Source organism: Meleagris gallopavo, chromosome 28 (assembly GCF_905368555.1).
Source record: "Meleagris gallopavo chromosome 28, MGAL_WU_HG_1.1, whole genome shotgun sequence".
In the NCBI taxonomy this organism is placed as follows: domain Eukaryota; kingdom Metazoa; phylum Chordata; class Aves; order Galliformes; family Phasianidae; genus Meleagris; species Meleagris gallopavo.
This window is the reverse complement of record NC_139431.1, coordinates 1,537,955-1,557,803: the sequence shown is the minus strand read 5'-3', so window position 1 is coordinate 1,557,803 and position 19,849 is coordinate 1,537,955. Positions and strand designations below refer to the sequence as shown.

The 19,849-nt window shown below is 45.8% G+C and overlaps 1 protein-coding gene across 17 annotated transcripts; it reads right to left on the bottom strand.

Annotated features, from left to right (window-relative positions):
- Positions 1–95: 95 nt before the first annotated feature.
- On the bottom strand, positions 96–19,774 carry KCTD20 (potassium channel tetramerization domain containing 20). Of its 17 annotated transcripts, none has more exons than XM_010724254.4 (11): positions 19,688–19,747; positions 17,142–17,200; positions 13,063–13,142; positions 12,391–12,798; positions 7,540–7,730; positions 6,935–7,205; positions 5,992–6,094; positions 5,384–5,504; positions 4,242–4,439; positions 3,645–3,755; positions 96–3,088 (listed from the first exon to the last, which is right to left on the bottom strand). In XM_010724254.4, the coding sequence occupies exons 5-11, from the start codon at positions 7,679–7,681 to the stop codon at positions 2,796–2,798; spliced, it is 1,239 nt and encodes a 412-aa protein (XP_010722556.1). In that variant the 5' UTR covers positions 7,682–7,730; positions 12,391–12,798; positions 13,063–13,142; positions 17,142–17,200; positions 19,688–19,747; the 3' UTR covers positions 96–2,795. The 17 variants fall into 17 exon arrangements, with proteins under 17 accessions (XP_010722556.1, XP_010722559.1, XP_010722557.1 ...); XM_010724257.4 differs by having other exon boundaries at positions 12,710–12,798; XM_010724255.4 differs by lacking the exon at positions 19,688–19,747 and adding an exon at positions 18,252–18,414.
- Between the last annotated feature and the right edge of the window lie 75 nt (positions 19,775–19,849).

The following is a 19,849-nucleotide window of genomic DNA, read 5'->3' as shown; positions in this document are numbered from 1 at the left end:
TAGTTCAACCAGGTAGAAGTGGGGAAGCATCTTTTATAGCAATATAATCCCCCTACCTATTCTATTCCACATTTAAAAGAGCCCAAACAACCACATATAATTTATGCTTTAATACATAAAAGAAACCATACAGCTGTAGGAGTTCATGGACACCACATTTAACACTTCAGTATATCTAGAATAAGACCAAACACTTCTCTACCTCTGAGTGGTGGGCAACTATGAGAAGAGGAGGAAAAGCAAATGAAGACTTCTTCACCTTGTAGTGTTCCAACAGAACTCACTCTACTAAAAATAAATCCCAAATGCATCGCCAGCTACTTGGGAACACCAATAAAGTAGTGTTGTTTCAGTGTCTGCAAAACCCATCCTGTGCTGAAGGTCCCATTGGTTACACAGCACCAGAAAGTTAACAAGGCATTGACATCCTGAGCCTTCGAGTGAGGGCCTGCTTGACCCACATGCCTGTGGAATGTGTAAACCCCAGTCCCAACTGAGCACACGTTTGCTTCAAACTTACAATGCTGTAAAAATAAATACAGGCACCAAAAATCCATAGGGCCTGGAGCCAAGCTCCATCATTGCCAGGGGACAGCCTCACCGTTGCCTACGTTTGACTCTGGGAGCTGCTCAGTCCTTTGGCAGCTAATGGACTTGGCCTGGACCTCTGCGGGAAGATCAATGTGCCATAGCTTTTGTTCTCTGATACAAGAATAGAAATTCATCTGGAACAACAATGGAAAGTGATTGCACACGACTTACACTGCCTCTGTGCAGACACTGAAGGACACTTCTCTATGCTGATCCACTAACACACAGAAAGGACTTTCAGAAGTCAGGTGGATCTCAACCCCTAAGACTCTCAGGAGGGCCTGAAGCACTTCTGGAAACCTTCCTGTAGGCACTTATAAAAGAAGAGAGATATTTGCTGCACTTAGGAAAAAGAAACACTGCTGATAACAGAACCCATATCCATACAAATGGGAACGAAACGCATCAGCGTTGGCAGAGATGGTGTTGTTACTCTTAACCAGAAAGGCATTCATGTTCCTTACACAGAAAGGGAAAGCAATACATCCATAGCAGCAAAACAGTAACAGCAAACTTCAATACCAAACCTACCTTACAGTTTGCAGACAGATAGAAAGTAATGAGAATCTGCTCGATGCAACCCTGACGGCAGAAGGATTAAAGCTTCTAGGGGCCAACTAACACTTACCTCTACTTTAGGTATGGCCAAGTAACTTACACACCAAGCAGCACGAGTTCAAACACCAGTCAATTACAAGAGCAGAACTGACCTGAACTTACAGGAGCTGTTTTCCTCTCATGCTTTTTGAGTGTGTTTCAGCTTTGCTTTGTACCAGCACAATGTCAAAGTTAAGAACAGCATTGCTTTGGGTCCATACGGTCTCTCTGTGGCCCTCAGAAATGCTGGCTGTGTAAGGCAGGCCTGTGCTTGCTCACCTGCCTGCTTGGCTCTGGCTGTACTGAATGCACTCTGTGCTCATCAGTGGGATAAGCAGCCTGTAGGGAACTGCACACAGCAGGAACAGGACAGCTACACTCCAACACAAGCGAGTTAAGCAGCCCGGAGTGTGTTTACACCTACAGTCACAGCTTCGTTGGCCCTGAATCCAGAATGAATAGAACCTTAAACACAGAATACTGTACTGAGAGCAGCAGAGGGCAATTGTTCCCAGGTATGTGCATTTTTTTCCTGCTCAAGTCTCATTTACTATTGATGTCTCTTATGTGCTTGACTGTGACAGAGTCACACTCAGTTCCACACTGGGAGGGAAGCAAGTGGCCTTCAGAAGCTGAAACATCCTGGGAGAGGAATGCTCCTTGGACAGCATATGGAAATCTTCTCTGATGAGGTTGATGCAAACAGAGATTTTGCTCAGCTCCAGCATTATTATTATTTTTTTTTTCTTAAGAAGGATGAGGAAAAAAATTCTTTTAACATGCACAGCCTCCTTCAAAAAGCTTCTTACATCTTCTATGCTACTGAACAGACTGACTTTGTTGCTAAAAAAATCAACTGGTCTTCTTTCTGGCTTTTTCCTCCAGCACGATCTGCTCATTTTAATGAACTTCACAGACAATATCTCTGAACAGTCGCTTCATCTGATGCAGAAGTATATACAGGAAGCTCCTGTGAAGAGTCTCATACTTCCTATTATCACAGAAGGGCTTTGGTTGGAAAAGACTTTACAGACCATCCAGTTCCAGCCCACATCAGGCTGCCCCATCCAACCTGGCCTTGAACACCTCTGAGAGGTGCTCCCTAGAACAGCTGTACACACTGGATGCAAAGCCAGGTGGCAGTGTAAACAGATTCCCTCATGCAGCATTCTGCTGCCACAACCGTGCTACATTTCTGCTGGCTGATGAAAGAGCATCACCTGTCTTGCTTTGATGTCTGGTGCAGATTATCACAAAAGCAAACCTAAGTATCTAATGGTAAATAGAAGCTTTGTCTTGACAGGCCCACAATCTCCTCTCTCATGTCATTTCTAAATACTTCTGCTCCTCTTTCAGAAGTTTACTTAAAATATTCAGCACCCATCAGTCTGGAAGCCTTTGTAGTGGAAACAAGCGACATGTTCTTTTTGTTTGAGATGTTGCTTTTGATTGCACAATTAGGCTAGAGAGCATGGCTCTTTATTAACATGCTTGAAATATGACAACATAGTAAGATGAATGAGGATAAAGCACCTTGCAAGGAGTCTGTGTTCCATTATTAGGATGAAACTATGCTGAGATGTTTCCACATCAAGCCGGAGCCATGACTAATCAGGTAGATCATTAACAGCCATTTGGGAGAATGGTGCATTTAGCCTATCCAGTTCATCTACCTGTGGGGGGTGATGCATTATAACCTCATGGTCCTCTGAAACATCATCACCCACAGTGACCAGGTTTGTTAGAGATTTGCTCCGGACGCACTGGAAGTCAACGTGACGGCTTTTCCCCTCCTCCTTTTCCCAGGACATCTGGATGAAGGGCCGCTGAACGTAGTTGTATATCACTTCTGAGCGACCACCCGGCCTCCTCTTCACTTTCTCTTTACAGGTGGGATATCCTGAAAACACAGACACACAGTCAGTTGCACCACACACCTTCAGCAGATCCTAAAGGACATACAGGAGAGACTACAGGGACACAGGGGACTGAGTAGACAAGTGCTCACTTCCCACTTTACCATTATTGGCTTTCAGGGCTGCTTTCTTTTCCCTGAAAAAAGAGGATGCAGCTCTATGTGTAGCCGTACCACCCATGGCTGCACAGCATTAACCATGTTGCAGGCACACGTGACTGGTATTCCCTGCTTCCAAACCCTGATAATACACTTAGCATAACCAATGGTATGGCAAACATCCATAACTTTTAAAGTAGTCATTTATCACCTCCTCTCTCTTCCCTTCCTGGTGCCAGGATGTGGGGACAGAATAATTAATCCATTAGCATTATCAGAGCTCAGGTGCTGGGGTGCCTGGATGTGGTGACACAGGAAAGCATAACAGCACGTGAGACAGCCAATGTAAGCCCTCCTCTGATGCAAATCGAGTAGAAAACAGGCTTTACATGCTATGGAGTCACTCCTTTTAGCATTTCCCTTGTTGAGGAAATAATTTTACCTTCGATGCCAATACGAATATTCTTCAGGCCCCGCTCCTTCAACACAGCTTTTGCAACATCACGGTTCTCAATGTACTTGAAGAATCTGTACAGCTTGGAGCTGTAAAGGACTGGAGAAATAAACAGCAATGAGAATCCACAGGAGAGACTTTCTCCCTGTTTTTGACATACTCAGCTGTGGGAGTGTCAAAAAAGCAGGTTTGGTTTCCAGAAGCCTCTCACATATCTGTTCTCACCAGTAGGATAAGCTCTGGTTCCTTGGTGGCAGTGTAGCCATACACATTACAGTATGGATAGAAGGGAGGCGATGGGTGTGTAAAGCAAGAAGTATTCAGACACCAGAAAAAGGCTGAGGCAGTAAACATATGGAAAAGATGCAGTGAATGCTCTCCATTACCACTGCAGGAAGTCAAAACAAAGCTGTAACAAGACAAGTATCCTGGCTGTAGCAGCAGCCAGTTCAGAAGGAATGTACAAAACAGAACAGCGTGTGCCAGCCTCCCTTCCTGAAGGAAGGCTGCTGTTTGGACAGTGGGTCCTTTCCTAGCAGCCAGATGTCTGGGAGCATGCAGAACCTGTGCCAGGAGTTTCCTTACTTTGAGAGTACTCCTCGCCCATTGGAGGAGGGTGATCTTCATCCCAGTCCACAGTGTCCTCATCTGTCAGCACAACAATGTGGCATTCACGCTCCCCTTTCCGGGCACTGTCCACCATTATAGGCAGAATTAACTCCTCCAGGTAGCTGTCAAACTGCTTGTGAGCACCATCATTGGAGAGCTCATGTAGAAGAGCACCTAAAGAGACACAACAACATGATGAGCTTTTCTTAAACGTGAAAATAACATGTATTTTCATGTGGTATCTTAATATATGTATACATCCCAGCTTTACACTTAAGATATTCAAGATATCTACTCATCTTCAGACAAACTCCTCAACATACGTTCAGTTGCACCAATAGTCTCCAGTACTAGAACTGGAAAAAATACAAATGAGTGCAATTCAAATGGAATGCAAATTACACCCTAAAACCATTGAATTACCATTAAACAAAACATTGAATCAATACAGCAAAACAAAAGAATTCATTCATTGTGATCTTTGAACTTCCAGCAACTATCTCTGGACTTGAAAGCACATTTCCTGCTACCTGCCTGCTCATCAGAAGACAGCAGGAATTCCACCCAAGGTCTGTGCTATGGTATCACAAGTCTCATTTCAGCACAGTGCTCTTCACAGATTTCCTTATGTGAAAAGTTCCTTTCTTTGCCAGCATACCCATCAGAAAGCTGCTCCCAGTCAGTTTCCTTCACTGCTAGGAACTCTACAACTTCAGTGTCTTCAACACCTAGTCTGCCTGTTCATCTCTCTGCTTAAATTACTCTCACTTCCCTGGTACATTTTCAACAGGAGTTGCAAACCTGCTTTTAGCCCTCATTTTGTCTGGCTGTAGCAGTAAGCTTTTCCAGTTCCCCCACAAAACAGAGGCTGAGAAGTTCTACAATTTCACTTTGCTTTTCTGAGCAAGACGTCTTGCAGGATTCAATCAGTGCAGTTCAGGTGAAGCAGCAAATAAAGGAAGCTGCCTACATGCAACACACCCAGCAGTCCTAGTGGAGTCCAAACCCTTCCATTTAAACTAAAGCACATAAAAAAAAAAACATGCACCAAATCAGGATGAGTGTGCTCAACACCGCAGGCATGATTTTCCTAAGAGCTGATTTATCTTTATACTTACTTAAATCTTGACATTTGATTGTGTTGAAGTCAAAGTTTATGCAGAGGTAATCACAGGTGTCTCGAAGGTCTGGAATGGAAATCCCATCAGGACAGTTTATTATTCCAGTCTTGTAATAATCCTGCAAAGAAAAAGAAAAATTTGGGAGGTAAAAAATAAAGAATGGTTTGGACTCTGATCGTTTTTCTATTTAGCTTTTTGTTTTGTTGACAAGCACTTGAGTTTCAGGAAATATAAATAGGTCTGTGAATAGCAGAAACACCCACCTGTCTGAGAATCTACAGTTCTTTGCATACCCTCTTGGGTCTGATCAACTGCGAGCCCCAGTCAAACCTTTTCCATGGCCCTGGGGTTTCCTAACACATGCAATAATCATTTATGTGCAGCCACAAAGTCAGAACAAAGCTCACAGGAAAGGTAAAAGGCAACATGAGCAAGTATTTGAAATACTGACTCACATCAAAATCAAATATATGCATACGTATATATTTTATATAAAATCACAATGCAAAACAGTAATAAAAGAACATGTCCCAGGGGCTCAGATGACTCAGTTTTGCACATGACAAAACAACTGCCTCCCCCCGAGTCTGCAAACATCATCTTACCAGCACAGTCCGGAACACAGCTGAGCTAATTCCTTCTGCAATTTCATATTCTCCCTTTTCATTTGGCCTGGTGAAATTATATTCTCTTCCTGGTCCAAACATTCTGAACAGATAAAAATACATAAGTATATTTAAATTCATTATTTCTAGAGAGCAACAGGTGCACTGAGGTTACAGAAAACCCACAGTGACACCTGTACACAGCAACCTGAAACAATACTCACATCTCCCCCGTAGTAAGCAAGCACAAGAGCTGTCTCACCTAAGTCCTGCTAGAGCTGAATTCCATTGCTATACTACTGTACTGCATGCAACAAGTCACAGCTCAAAGAAACAGACCAGTCAAGCCTGAATCAGAAAACTCCTAGTCGATGAAGCCCTTTCACTGAAGCTATGCAAGGTAAGGATCACGTGCCTTGAGATCACTTGCTTTGCACAACGACCTGTGCAATGTCAGCAGCCCAACAAAACGGTCTCTCCTTGGTCACAAACAAGCTGGCAATACAGAAAAATCAATGTTTCTTGTGGCATCAGAGACTGACCTCTAATCCATGTTACAAGGAGCTGAGTGACTTCTCTCTTGGGAGAGCATCAAAAGATAACAGCAGGGCAGGGAGGAAGCCCATTTTGTAAGGGATAAAGTTATCAGCTGCCAACAGATGCAGCACTCACAAACAAGGCAAACACTCAGAACACAAAAGCAAGCTACATCCAGCTAGAAGTGTACACTGCTTGAAGGAAGCAGGCCATGGAGAGAATGTTATCTAGAGAATTACTAAGTCTCTCTACATCTAGTCATTCTTCAAGGCCTTACAGATCTGAGGTCAACATTGCTCTGCATGTGTGCACAGATGAGATCACAACACAAACATTACATGTTTATTCCGTTTCAGAAAGCATCTTACTCTCTTGAGGTATACTGAAAATAGGAGAAATCACTCACCTTCCCAGCATAGTATCAGGGTGAGCAGTAAAAATCTGTGGATTCACAGCAAATCGAGTGCCATCTACCACAAGTGTCACTTTCTCTGGAGCCACTGTCTGTGAATTGATGCTTGAAGACAAAGCATGGCGCTCCTGGGTGTTAAAATATTCTGTCTGTCTTTTATTTCCATCTTGGAAGTGACAGCTGTGTGTGTCTTCAGAAGCAGACAACATGCTGCTGAACTGGGGGCTGGCTGGACAAGCAGTGTGTCTGTAGTCAGAATCTAAACCTGAGAGAGACACAAAGGGAAGATACAGCTTACTGAAACATCATTCGGCAGTAATAATTCTTACTGCAATAAGAAAAATGAGTCAGACAATAACAAAGGATGTCAATATACATCACTGTCAGAATAATGCTATCTGCCCTGAGGCCAGACTGCATTCTCAAATTTAGACAGAACGTGGCTTTCAGAGGAAAAGTTTCCCCCATGCTTAACACAGCTTGTTAAAGCAAGACAGATTCCATGGTTAAAGAGCAGGAGCACAGAAATTAAACACTTCCTGCACCCCCTCCCCCCAAAATCTCCCTTAAAGATCAGTGCAAGGTAAAGATATCCTCACCCTCGTTCCTGAGGCCTGCAGAGGGGCTGTGACCTCCAAGCACCACATTACCTTCTTCTGTCTCACGCACTGCTACAGTTCCATTTTCTACAGAGCAAGTGGACTCCAGACTCCTCTTCCCACCAGCACAGTTAATATTCATGCTGGGCCTCCGTGGTGCAAGGTGTTGGTTGCGTTTCCTAAGAGAAGAGCTAGGAGAGAAAACAACAGGTTGTGAGTTTTGGAAGAAGCTCTCAAGCAATGAAGAATTAAGGCAAACAAGGAAGGACCCCTTAACGCCTGGATCTGGCTTGTAGAACAAACAGCCCAACTGTTCAACATGACAAATATACTGCAGTCATGCACACAGCCCAGGAGGGAAATCAGTGCATGAAGACTTCAGAAGGCCACACTTGAGGCTGACCAGCTGACAAATGTCCTGCTTTCCTTTCATGCCTATGATCAAGGTGAAGCACCTGGAGTGAGACTGAATACCTATAAATAATAATTAGCACTGCTCACCTTCAGAGCTTTTTACATATATTAACAGCTCATTCCTCCTGACAGCCCTGGGAAACACTGCAGGGCAGCCTTATTAGAGAAAACAGGGACAAAAGAGGAGATAATCTGGGGAGCAACTGCAGCCCCAGTGCTGACCAATACATCCACCCCTCCTGCCCCCTGGCTGCACCCAGGCAGCTATCTCACAAACAGGCCCACATGGAGAATTCCTAATTCCTAAAATGAAAGAAGAGTGCTGTAACCGTTTCTAATTGGAGACTGAACTCTCATCCAAGCCCACTTTCCGATGTATACAGCTCTCAGGAGTGAAATGCTTCATTCCAAATGGCCCAACTTGCTCATACCAACACAAAGAATAGAGGTGGTGTGCAAGAAAGGAATGCAAATAGCATAACCAGCAAAGGAAATCCACTACAGACGCAGAACATTTAATCAAGCAAAAGATAATAAAATTAGCAGTGCAGACTTGCTGGTTTCTAACATCTAGCATTAGTTGTTCCTTATAATTACCCTCGTGCTCTTTGTTTTTTCTTAATATTTATTTTTAAAAGCAATTCTAAAACAGCTGAGGAGCCCAGGTTTGCAGAACTCCGTAGAAACTCCAAAGAAAAAGCAGTGCTGTCAGACTGCTCAGGAGCAAAGCCCTTGCCTGGGACATCCAACAGCCTCAGCACTGCTCTGCAGTCACCCAGTACAACGAGCAGCAAGCCAGGAAGCAGCAGAAATAGCTAAAGAGAACAATCTTAATTCATCCCACGGTTTAAAAACAGTAAAGAGCGACAACCAGACTGACAACCGAATGGGGCAGCTGGCAACCTCCTGCTCTTCCTACATCACAGCGTCACGATGACTTCAGTACAACTCCCAACAACTCATTTTTTAGGTGACGACGCTCCTTTAAATCTACAAAAACGTTCCCACGTACAATTCTCAGAAACATGAGCAAGCAGGAAATGTGCATATTCAGGGTGTGCCTGACCTAATTCTGTAGCCTACCAGTTTGGAACAAGACGTATTTGTAATATAATTGCACGCCTTTCAGAAAAGCTCAGCCTCGCTTTAATTTCTGAAAGCACATCCTTGGAACACGTCCAAAGCACTCTCAAACAAAAGCAGAACAACACGTTAGCGATGACCGACTCCTCTTCTGCAGAACAAAAAGGGAAATCTCACTTAAGATAAATAATGAGAAGCATTTCCTGCGTGTAAGGATGGGTGACTGAGGCACCTATGGCACTGACACCCCAAGCCGAGGCCCCGCTGCCCACCTCACAGGGCTGAGCAGCAGAGCACAACCCAGCTGCTCAGAAGGGCTACACTTGTAGTTTCTGCCCTGGCTGCGAGCAGCTCACTGAAAACAGCAGGGCTGAGCCTACGTGAACAAGATCAGAATCAAACTCGGTGAGCTTTGGCCCCGGCTTCTGTTCGTTCCCACACCCTTAACCTGGGGATCCCTTCAGAAAATACAGAAAGGAAACTACAGAAAGGAAACAGCAAAGGAGGGCACAGGAAAAAAACCCAAACCTACCAAGCTTCCCTTCTGCTCTCTTCCCTTCTGCACCCCCAGCAAGAGACAGTTACAGCATCATCAACAAATTGTAACTGAAAACTCCCCATTAAAGCACCCTCCATGCAGAACCACAGCGTGTGTCCAACACTTATTTGGAGTTTCAACTGTCACATACAAATCAGGTTCCTTACTTGCTACCTCTCTTTGAAGCACAGGACTTATTTATGAGCACAGTTCTGCTCTTTCAGAAGGTGAAATGCCACATGTGAAATGTCACATAGCAAGAGAGGAAGCCAGGGCGATGGGGCTGCCCTGGGCACAGAGCACTGTGACCTCACATCACCTCTGGCACACAGGGTTTGCTCACAGAGCAGGAAAGGCAAGCACTGAGCCCCAGGTACTGCCCCGTGGGGCTGAATCACACAAAGGATGCTCAAGGCCAAGTGAAACGTAGTGGGCCTGGTGCTGCCCACCTGCAGATAGGTCTGCACCATAGGAGAACAACATCAAGTGCATTCATTCACATTGCATCAGAGAGAAAGTCTACCTGGAGTCTTTAAGATGCTCATCTCATACCTACTAATAATCCTCGCCTCATTTTCTGTTAGAGACACAAATGTAGTCAGGCAATCCAAGAGTGCTTTATAGGCTCAGTTCACACAGACACACTGCAAAGGCTTTTTCCTCCTTATGAAACAGCTCTATCAATATACAGCGAGTTCATTTTCCATCTGGTTTCAAATTATAGATGGAAAATAATGTCCAGCAGGACTGATGCAACGCAGAGCAGCCTGCAAATTCTGGCCAGAGACAGCAAGAAGGCTGATGAAATGCTCGATTGTTTCCTCCTATTCTGTGCATAGTGCTTCACTGTTAGCAAAGTTTACAGACCTACTCACTTACTTCAGTCTTAACAACAATCTACTGTTTCTACAAGTGCAATTCAGAGCTCCAGTCTGCAGCATGGCTTTAATAGCTTTACACTGAACGTCTGATCCTGGATGTAAGCCTCATGGTCTGCCAGGTGCTTCCATAAGTGACAGGGACTGCTTCACACACTGAGAGCTCCATCACCACAGATGGCACTGAGTCACTGCAGCACTCCACGCTGCCACCAGCAGCACTAACACACATAGGAAGCTTGCTGAGATTTATTAACTTGCAGTAACGTATGATGGCCTTTCCCAAAATAGGAAAGTTGCACCAAAGCACACCCAGCAGGGAGAGATGAAGAGCACCCAGTGCAGCCTTGCTGCTGGGTGTATCAGGAGGAAACAGTGTTTGCTAAAGCTCCTGTTCTCCCTGAGAGGCTCAACGAGCACAGCCAGGTGGCCTTTAGGAACCACTGCCGTTAACTCAGGGGTTAAATGCAGCTTTCTGAAAAAGCTCTTATAGCTGATCCTCATGAAGAGCATCTCATCACTGCTGTCACGGCAACTTCGCTGGTGCTGCTCAACTACCTTCAGTCAAAACCTGGTGAAAGATGGTCCTCTGCAAACATCAGCAGGATCTTCAGTCTCAGGAGAGTCAGGAGAAACACAGGGTCCCTTTTTCACACAGAAAAGACCAAACCAGCTGAAGTTTTAAGCCAAACGACACCTGCGAGTTAAATTTGTCTTCAGTTGTGTCAGATAAAGCTACAAAGCACATGGCAAAAATCCTCAACAGAAACAACAGCAACAGAGAACTGAGTTCTGACTTGTATCCAGATCCACCATTCTCAGCAGGGGAGCTGAAAAAAGCTTCAAAACAACCAAAAAGTTAAAACAAAAATAAAAGCAAGACCTTCCTTTAGATTTTTAAAGCATCGTTTCTTCCTGGGCAGCTAAACCTGACTGTTTCACATTCACACAAACATCCACATTTACACTACAGAATCCAAAGCTTCTCATTATAAGCTGTCCTATAAAGCATAAAGACTTGGGAGAATCCCGACACACCTGCAGCAACCAGAACTGAACAGAAATGACCTCCTTCCCCGCTGTAACCCCCGAGCAAACCCTCCACCAGCACCCACACAGCACAGCTTTACTCACTGGCGGCTCATATGTTCTCAGTGCTACCAGCTCCAGTCCCCCAAATCCTTCTTTTTCAGAGGGAAGCACCCAGGCACAGCAGAGCTTCGGAGTTTAAACTGTTTGTACCGCACTGGTCACTCCCCCAAAGCCCAGCTGTCTGATTCATGTAAATATTTCAGTTTAAGAGTCCCCTCCCCCACCAGAGCTGATTCATTACAGGCTCAATACAAAACCCACATGGCAGCAAACAGCTTTTTTTTTTTTTTTTGGTTCTTCTTTTTAAGCCTCCTATTTTCAGGGGAAAAATAAACCAACAAACCTCACCCTCCTGAGTCTCTCCCTCCAGACTCCTGGCTCAGCCTCCTTAGTTTTGACATAGGGAACAGTTTTAACACAAGTGGATTGTTTCTTTGGTAGAGTGAATAATCTGAATTCCAACTCCTCACTCGTAGTTTGCTGCAGTTTGTTGATGTTTCACACAGCCCCTGTTTGCCACGACTCTTATTTTGGAAATGCTGTGAGCAGCTCAGAACTCCACCTTCCTCCTCTGGAAGGGATCCCAGCAAGTAACTGCTAACTCATTCCCAGCTCATCTGCTACAACTCCAACTGCCATTCATTTTTAACCAATTGCATGGCAGCAGCTTGAGCCAACTAATAACAGAGGGAAGAGTTTTGAAAGCAGCTACAGTAACTGTTAACCAATGAGAGTTCAGAAAAAACAGAGCGTGCAGCATTAAAAAACAAAAACAAGCAGAGACAATCCAGACCCACAGCAGGAAAACTATTTAATGAAACGCAATTAAATATCAAAGCATCCTGCCTTGAGAAAGTGGTTCATCTGTAGTGAAGCGTGGAGGAACTCGGGGGTTACTGACGTGCTGGATAAGCTCTGATCTGCCTACACAGCCCTGCTGGTACAGCTCACAGCCCTGCACCTCCAGCACAGGCACTGACAGTGAGCAGATGGACGGCGGCAGTTTGCATCCAGAAGAGCTGCAGCCAGCAGAGCATGAGGGCAGCGCTGAGGACGTGGCAGAGCTCAGCACAGGAGGAGTTCTGCCCAGCTTTGGTACAGAACACAGCATCTCAGGGAGGTTATCTGGCAGCCCCAGCAGCGCTGCCTATCTCGCCTATCTCACTGTGGCAGAGAACAGCTGGAAATGGCTCAGATGAATCCGCAGAGCCATGGGGACACTCCTGCCAAGCAGAGGCACCAGGGCAGCGTGCTCTGCAAGAACAAGAAAGTTTTTTTTAATACAAATTAAGATACAACAGAAAGCAAAACAAACCCTTCAGACTGCGGTCACGTTAGTAATGCTAAAGCAACCCTACAGCCAAACAAACAGAGGAGATTTATTTAGCACAATTGCAGCTCTTTGAGAAAGCTCAGCCTGATTTATTTTTGGGATGGGAGAGAGGGGGGCTAAGAGTTCTGCTGGGTAAAGCCAAGCATCAACACTCTGTCAGTTCACGTCAGCAGAGGACACGGTACCTTATTTCCAAGAGCTGGAAAACATCTTGCTCAATGTGTGATGGTACACTGGCATGGCATTCCGTGCTGTGTTTACATGTCTGGGTAAATATTTTACACGTCAAGCATGGTTATAACACTTTCTAAGAATACTTCCTTGCATTCTTTCTTATGTGACTAATAAGGCTCTCACAAAAATATTTGGCTAGTGTTGTGTTTCAGCAAAATTAACCAGGAACTGGAGCCATATTTTGTGGGTTTAAGAAGGAAAACAACCACACATACACAAAAATAATATTGAATAAGCAGAGATGATGCCTATTTCAACACACATAACGAGGTGTTGGTGCAGAGGAAAGGTACCCATGGGGCACTGAGTGAGGCTGCTCTTCAAAGTGGGAAGTTCTGAAATGGCAGCCTGTTCCAGAACAGTCCACTCCAGCCCATTTGGAATTTGACAAGCATGCAACCAAAGCGACAGCTGGCTTCCACAGCACTGATCTCAAAGACAACAAGGAAAACAAAAGCTTGGATTTTTACTGTCATTTATTTTAAGGAAACCCTTCCAAGTCTGTCCTTGGGGGGGGGATATTCTACTCTTCCGCTGAATAATCCACAAGATTCACAAATCAATTCCCCTACTTCAGTAGAATGACTTTAATAAGCCTCGAACACGTCTTAGTACAGAGCCTGCTAATTAAAGGGCCTACTAATGCACAACCCAAGGATTTCATCTCAGCCCACAAGTGCCCAAAACCTTGAGACTTTAGAGCTCATAATGCAGACTGTGTGAAATGAGCTTGCTGTTTCCAATCTGGCTGCCAGCTTTCTAGAAACCACCAGCACTAAGTGACCCTTTGGGTGGTAAAAGCAGGGCCCAACTCAGAAGCGATGGGCAGAAGTCCCAGCACACACAGCACAGGGCCATGGGATGCAGCTGGGGCAGATGAGGTGCTGCTGTGCTCATCACTGCTCCAATAATCTGGGGATAAGCAAAGCCTGAAAGCCTCAGGGCTGTCAATCTGGCTGGCCTGAGCTCACAAGAGGTTCTGTTTGGAACTCTTATTCTTAATTCAGTTATAACAGTCTCCTAACTGAAGATAACAGTCTGCAACGCACACAGCGAATGGCCAAAGATTCTATTTTCTGCATGAATAATAGCTTCATCTTTCAGAAATGCATCAACTTCACTCTCCAAGTGGAGAAATGCCATTCCCTGTAGTTGTCTGCAATGCCTTCCAAACAGCACCGCAGTGACTTAACAGCACAAAGCAAAGACAGACACAGATGCCATGGCATGTCAGACAGCCCTGAAAGCAACTGAGAGCTTCAAAAACAGCTTTTAAGAAGAGAAAGAAGCTGGCCCCGTGATCTTCTCAAAGAACATTTTGTAATAGGGACAGACAGACAGATGGGGGACTATTTAAATATAGCACAGCCCTAATGCACTAAGCTCTCTGCAGCTTTATAATTAACAGTAAACAGAAATCCAGTTTCCCCCTCGCTCACCCAGTGCTAAGAGGAGTCATTAGCCTGCTGTCACTGCACTACACTGCACAGTACATTCAAAGGGAACCATCTCAAACCCAGCTGCTTACTGCTGCTCCTCCAGTCTGACAGCAAACCTACGTGTCAACACATCTCACTGCCAAATACATTCACTTGGGCCTTGTTCAAGACTTGAGGGGAGCTTACGAACGGGAAGGAGTCTGACTTTTTGCGTGGTCTGACAGTGATAGTTTAAATCTTTTCCCCCTTGTCCTAAAAGAACGAGATTTAGGTTGGATGTTAGGAGGAAATCTTTTACTCAGAGGGCGGCGAGGCTCCATTTCTGCTGCCCAGAGCTGTGGTGCCCATCCCTGGAGGTGCCTGAGGCCATGGATGGGGCCCTGGGAAGCCTGGGCTGCTGAGCACCCAGCCCACAGCAAGGGCAGTGCTGGGCATCTTTAAGATCCCTTTCAGCCTAAGCCATCCTATAATTCTATGCCACGTGCAGCAGGCTGAGAGCTGTGACACAGAGCTGAGTCACAGCAACCTTCTTGCTCTGCAGCAGCCATAGCAGCACGTCTGACTTGTGCTGACATTTGGAAACGGACAGGTTGCTGCTGAGACAGGGGTAGGTGATGCTCAGTGCCCTTCATGGGATCTGAAACCAGGGCTATTCTGGGAAGGGATGCTGCAAAAGCTCCTGTCCCACCTGCTGCTCACACAGGCCCAAGGAATTTGCATGATCAATATTTTCCCCTCCATTAGTGAAGCAGTCAAACCAATGGCTTTCAGTCATATCACAAAAGAAGGTTTATACTGCTGCGCTGTACAGCTTAAATCAGAGATAAGCAGCATTAAGGGCAAGAGATAAAACCTGTCTAGTCCAAATTTACTCAGATAGTACCTAATTAGCACACTCCAAGAACAGGTCTCATTGAAACTGTGGAGATTAGCAAAAAATTGAACTTCTGTGGTGCTTTATTTTAACACTAAACCAGCATGACCTGGTTTGAAGATCGCTGAATAACCCCATTTTTCACATAGAAATGGCTGCTCTGAAAGAACATGGATGCTGCAGAAAACAGCCCATGGAAAAAAAAACCAAACCACTGTGCCCATACATCTTACAGAATCTCTACACATGTAGAGAATTAAACTGTAAGAGGAAATTGGTGCCTATTGAAATCAAAGTAATCGGGACATTTCTATTCCTTAGTGGATCTGGTGAACAAAGGCACAGTAAGGTCAGGTTTTCAAAGCCTCTCAAAGGTTCCTCCTTGACAAATGCTCTACTCTGCTATTCCCATTGGTATGGAAGGTTTGTGCCATCGTGAAGTCCCACCTGCTGAGCCTGTAGCAGTCACCATCACCCAGTGAAGGGCAGTTTTATCCCAAAGCATCAGACTGTAAGGAGGTTTGCAAGTGCCTGCCAGAACATTTATGTCAATGGATTGGGGAACTCATTCATAACCACCAACTGCTGCAGCAGATAACGTTCCAGGCAGATGTAACCTTTCCAAAGCCAGTGATTATGTAAGGCCATGATTTTTAATCCTCTCATCCAGGGGGAGAAGAAATTAGCCAGCTTACACAAAGGCTAAAGCTTCTTTATTCAGTTTTCCTCCTTCATTTGTTCTAGTTACGTTGATCTAGTGGATGAAATTCACCATAAGCAAACTGGGAGAGACTTGTGAAACTCACCCAGCTAAGCTACATCCCAGTCCTCCAGGGAACGCCTTCAAAAATACCGCAGCTGTGGCAACAGAGCAAATGCAAAGGGCTTTTCTCCTCCTGCCCTTTTCCCTGCTCCCCTCCTCTGTGGATCCTTCAGTTTTCACAACACACTGAGTGAGAACTGCAGTCATTCAAGTGGCAAAACAGATAACTGAGAAAACATGAATGCCATCAGTTACTGAACTGAGAAAACTGCTGATGTTGGTGTATGTGCTCATCAGTCAGGACATCCTAAAGCACAGTGTGGATACACACAGATGAATGTCACAGGAAACACGATCACCTGCTGTCCCAGCAGGCTGAATCAGGGGCGTGGAATCCCCCCAGTGTTAGTGATGAGAGCAGGCTGACACTGGCTTGCACACTGCTGCAGCATCCGGCACAGCATTAGGCACAAGGTTCACTTCTGTTACTCTTATGGCTGCCAAGCTGTACTTCTTCCTGAAACCCTCTGCTCTGATGGACCAGATTACTGCACCCAAACACCCAGCTCTGTCTTATGAGAGCCTGCTGGTAACTGCATTCATTTCTTGAAGTGTTTTTGCCGCTGGAGGTATGATTCATAAATTTTAACCTGTATTATTTGCCCAAGCTGCAAATGCAGAACTGACACACGACTGCACACTCCTTTGTGTCATTATTTTGTTTCCCTCACCACCACCACCACTCTTCCCCTACAAGTCCCAGCTTCTCTAAACAGGCACTGCTAAGACAGAAGCCCTGCAAAGCAATTCAGCTCATCAGAACACAGATAGGATCAAATCAGGCCATGGGACAGAGGCAAAAATTCAGGAGTGTTTCCAAACTAGGAGACTACTGACTGGGAATCAATTATCTGTACAGCAAGACAATCCAAGAATGTGTAAAATTATACTGACCTTGGTGAAAGACGGCCCACAGACTCTATCCAATTGTCATGGTGCGTTCAGAGAGGATGCTGGAATCAAAAACCTGAAATCAATGGGGCTTTCATCAGCAGTACAGCCAAGTCCCCCCAGAACAGATACTACAACCACACTGCTTCTGCAGAGAGCTTCTAAAATCGTAATTAGCTCTAATTGTGCAATTTGTGAATGAAATGGGTGAAAAATGGTGGTAGCTCCTCATTCATCTATGTTTTCCCACGGGAAAGAATTAATTATGTTGCTTGTGTGAGTATGGGTTAAACCAGCTAGTAATGAACTTACATTCTAACTAATTTTACTTTCTATTAAGCAATTCATCTAAAAATCAGGAGACTCTTTGGACAGCTGAAGCAGCTGTTATCAGCAGGCACCAATTCAACATTTTCCCTGGAAAGAAGGAGTTCATTATCACTCTGCTCCCCACATCTCTTTGGGACACTGCAGTCCCACAGCCTGCTTCCAAGCAAACATTTTAGGGAGGTTCACTTTGCATTATTTTCTACAAGGAGGAGTGGCAGCATTGAAGTCCCATAGCAAAATCACTATAGAGGTTGTGTCATTTAATAAAGCCAGGCATTGTTGGGCCTTCCCCACCCAAAAAAAAAAAACCACCAAACATCACAACATCCCTAACAGAAAGCTCAAAGCAGGCGATGACAAAACCTCTTGGAGTCTGAGGAGGCAAGACTGAACGTGTCAGGATGGGAAGGCACAGCAAAAAAAGACTGAGGTGAGCTGGGATCTGCCATCAGATCAGCTGAAGTAATGAGGTTTCTCAATCCTGGGGGTTGTTTCCTACTCCAGATATCCAACAAACCTGTCACATTCACATCTCAGATTCTTAGCTGACCATTCAATTAAAGCCAATAATGGCTTTCCCCTCCCTTCCTTGCCTTCCACTCAAAGAACTGTCACAGAACTGTGAGAGGAACATAGGACTCATCCCCTCCAAAACAACACAACCCAAAGCAACAGCACAACAACAAAACAACCTATGAGCAGCAAACAAGATAAGTCTGGTTTGAAATAAACACCAATTTAGCTAACTCAGTGCACACCTATTTCCATCAAAGCACAACTTACTTCATCCTGCTCTTAATTGCTTTGAGATAATGTGAGATAAGTTTGACATAGCCTTGTGCACAGGCTTCACTAATGAGTCTGCAGACATTGCTCCATCTCAGCAACAGGATCAGATCATTGAAGACCCTTAAATGTGGACATTACTACAGAAAATAAAGGCAACTGCACCACAATCTGCTCTGAAAAAAGAGAATTTTTAGTTATTTAAGTACCTATGAATTGTAATCACCATCAGTCCATTTATTTTACTGAATGTTTTGTTTTACTGACATTGCTTTCTTAAAGAAAACTGTAGTAAAGATACGCAAAAACCCAGAATAACTTCTAACATCTGCAAGAAATTTTGCTTACACATTGACCTGCAGCTTTTCAGCCTCATAACTCACGATTTGGCTGCCCACGTGACTAAAAACACCTCCATGAACCAAAGGTGGAAGTGTTTACCACCCATAAGTGTAAGTGACGCTCAGTCATGGTACGGGGTAAATAAGGACACACCTCAAAAGGGACAACTGTGTTTTTCCGTTAACTGCCCTTCCTGTAACTGATGTGTGACTGCTAGCAGTGCCAGCAGGAAGGACTGCGACTTTGTGCTGAGGATAAGGCCATGGAGAGAGCAGGTGAATTTTCCTCTTTAGGGGCATAACCTGCTGCTACAACAGGGTCCGGGTTTGCAGCCAGCCTGGCAAAGTAATCTGTAACATTCACCCTACAGATGTGTGTCCTCACCCTCCCATGCAGACAGTTAGAATTATTAACCCCCCCTTCCTTAAGCTTAAGGTCTCCAAGAAGGCAGCACAGAGCCAGCAGGATTAAGGACAGGGGGAAACCACAGCAGTGACAAGGTGAGCTCTCACCCACAGCTCCTCTTCACAGCAAAATCCCTCACAAACCGCAGCTCTCTTTCAAAGCACTGCAGGGCCAGAAAGGAGGGGGAGAAAAGGGATGGCAGAATTAACCCTACAGACACAGCTGGGGACGCGCACGGCACAGCACTGAGCGCAGGCAGCCATAGGGCACCGCAGATCCGTCGCCCGAGGGCAGCGAGGCCTCGTGCCGAGCAATGGAGGCAGGGCTGACGCACGGCTCGGGGATAACAGCCCTAACAGCCCCCGCCTGCGCTGACGGAGCCCCACTGGCGCTGAGACGGGCGCCCTCGGCCCCACAATGAGAACCCGCGGGGCTCCCACAGAACGCCGCTACCCTCCCGACCCCAAACCGCCCTCAGCGGCCCGAGGGAACGGAACAAACCAGGCCCGCACCGACCCCCACGGCCCAGAACGGAGCAGGACGGGCCCCTCGAAGGCTGAGGAAGGCCCTCAACAGCCACAAGCTTCGCGGAAAGGCCACGAAGGACCCCGCAACCCCCCTCCAAAGCCGGCAGGAGGGCAGGACGGCTCGCACACAACACGCAGGGCCGCGCAGGCCGCACTCACCGCCATCCCCACCGCGCCGCTCCTGCGGGCGGTGGGAGGGCGGGACTTGGAAATGAGGCCGCGCCCCGCCCCCTCCGCTCTCTGATTGGTCCCGAGCGTGGAGGCGGCGGGCCAATGGGAAGGAAGGGGCAAAGTGAGAAGGATGGGGCGTGGCCTAGCGGA

What these genes read in the sequence shown, in the direction of transcription:
- KCTD20 (XM_085210572.1), bottom strand. Translation starts at nt 16,394, where the DNA reads ATGACTGCAGTTCTCACTCAGTGTGTTGTGAAAACTGAAGGATCCACA. An exon ending in CCTGATACTATGCTGGGAAG is followed by an intron (nt 6,095 to 6,934) that starts GTGAGTGATTTC and finishes TTATCTGTTCAG; the next exon opens with AATGTTTGGACCAGGAAGAG. An exon ending in AATCAAATGTCAAGATTTAA is followed by an intron (nt 4,440 to 5,383) that starts GTAAGTATAAAG and finishes GTGTCTCTTTAG; the next exon opens with GTGCTCTTCTACATGAGCTC.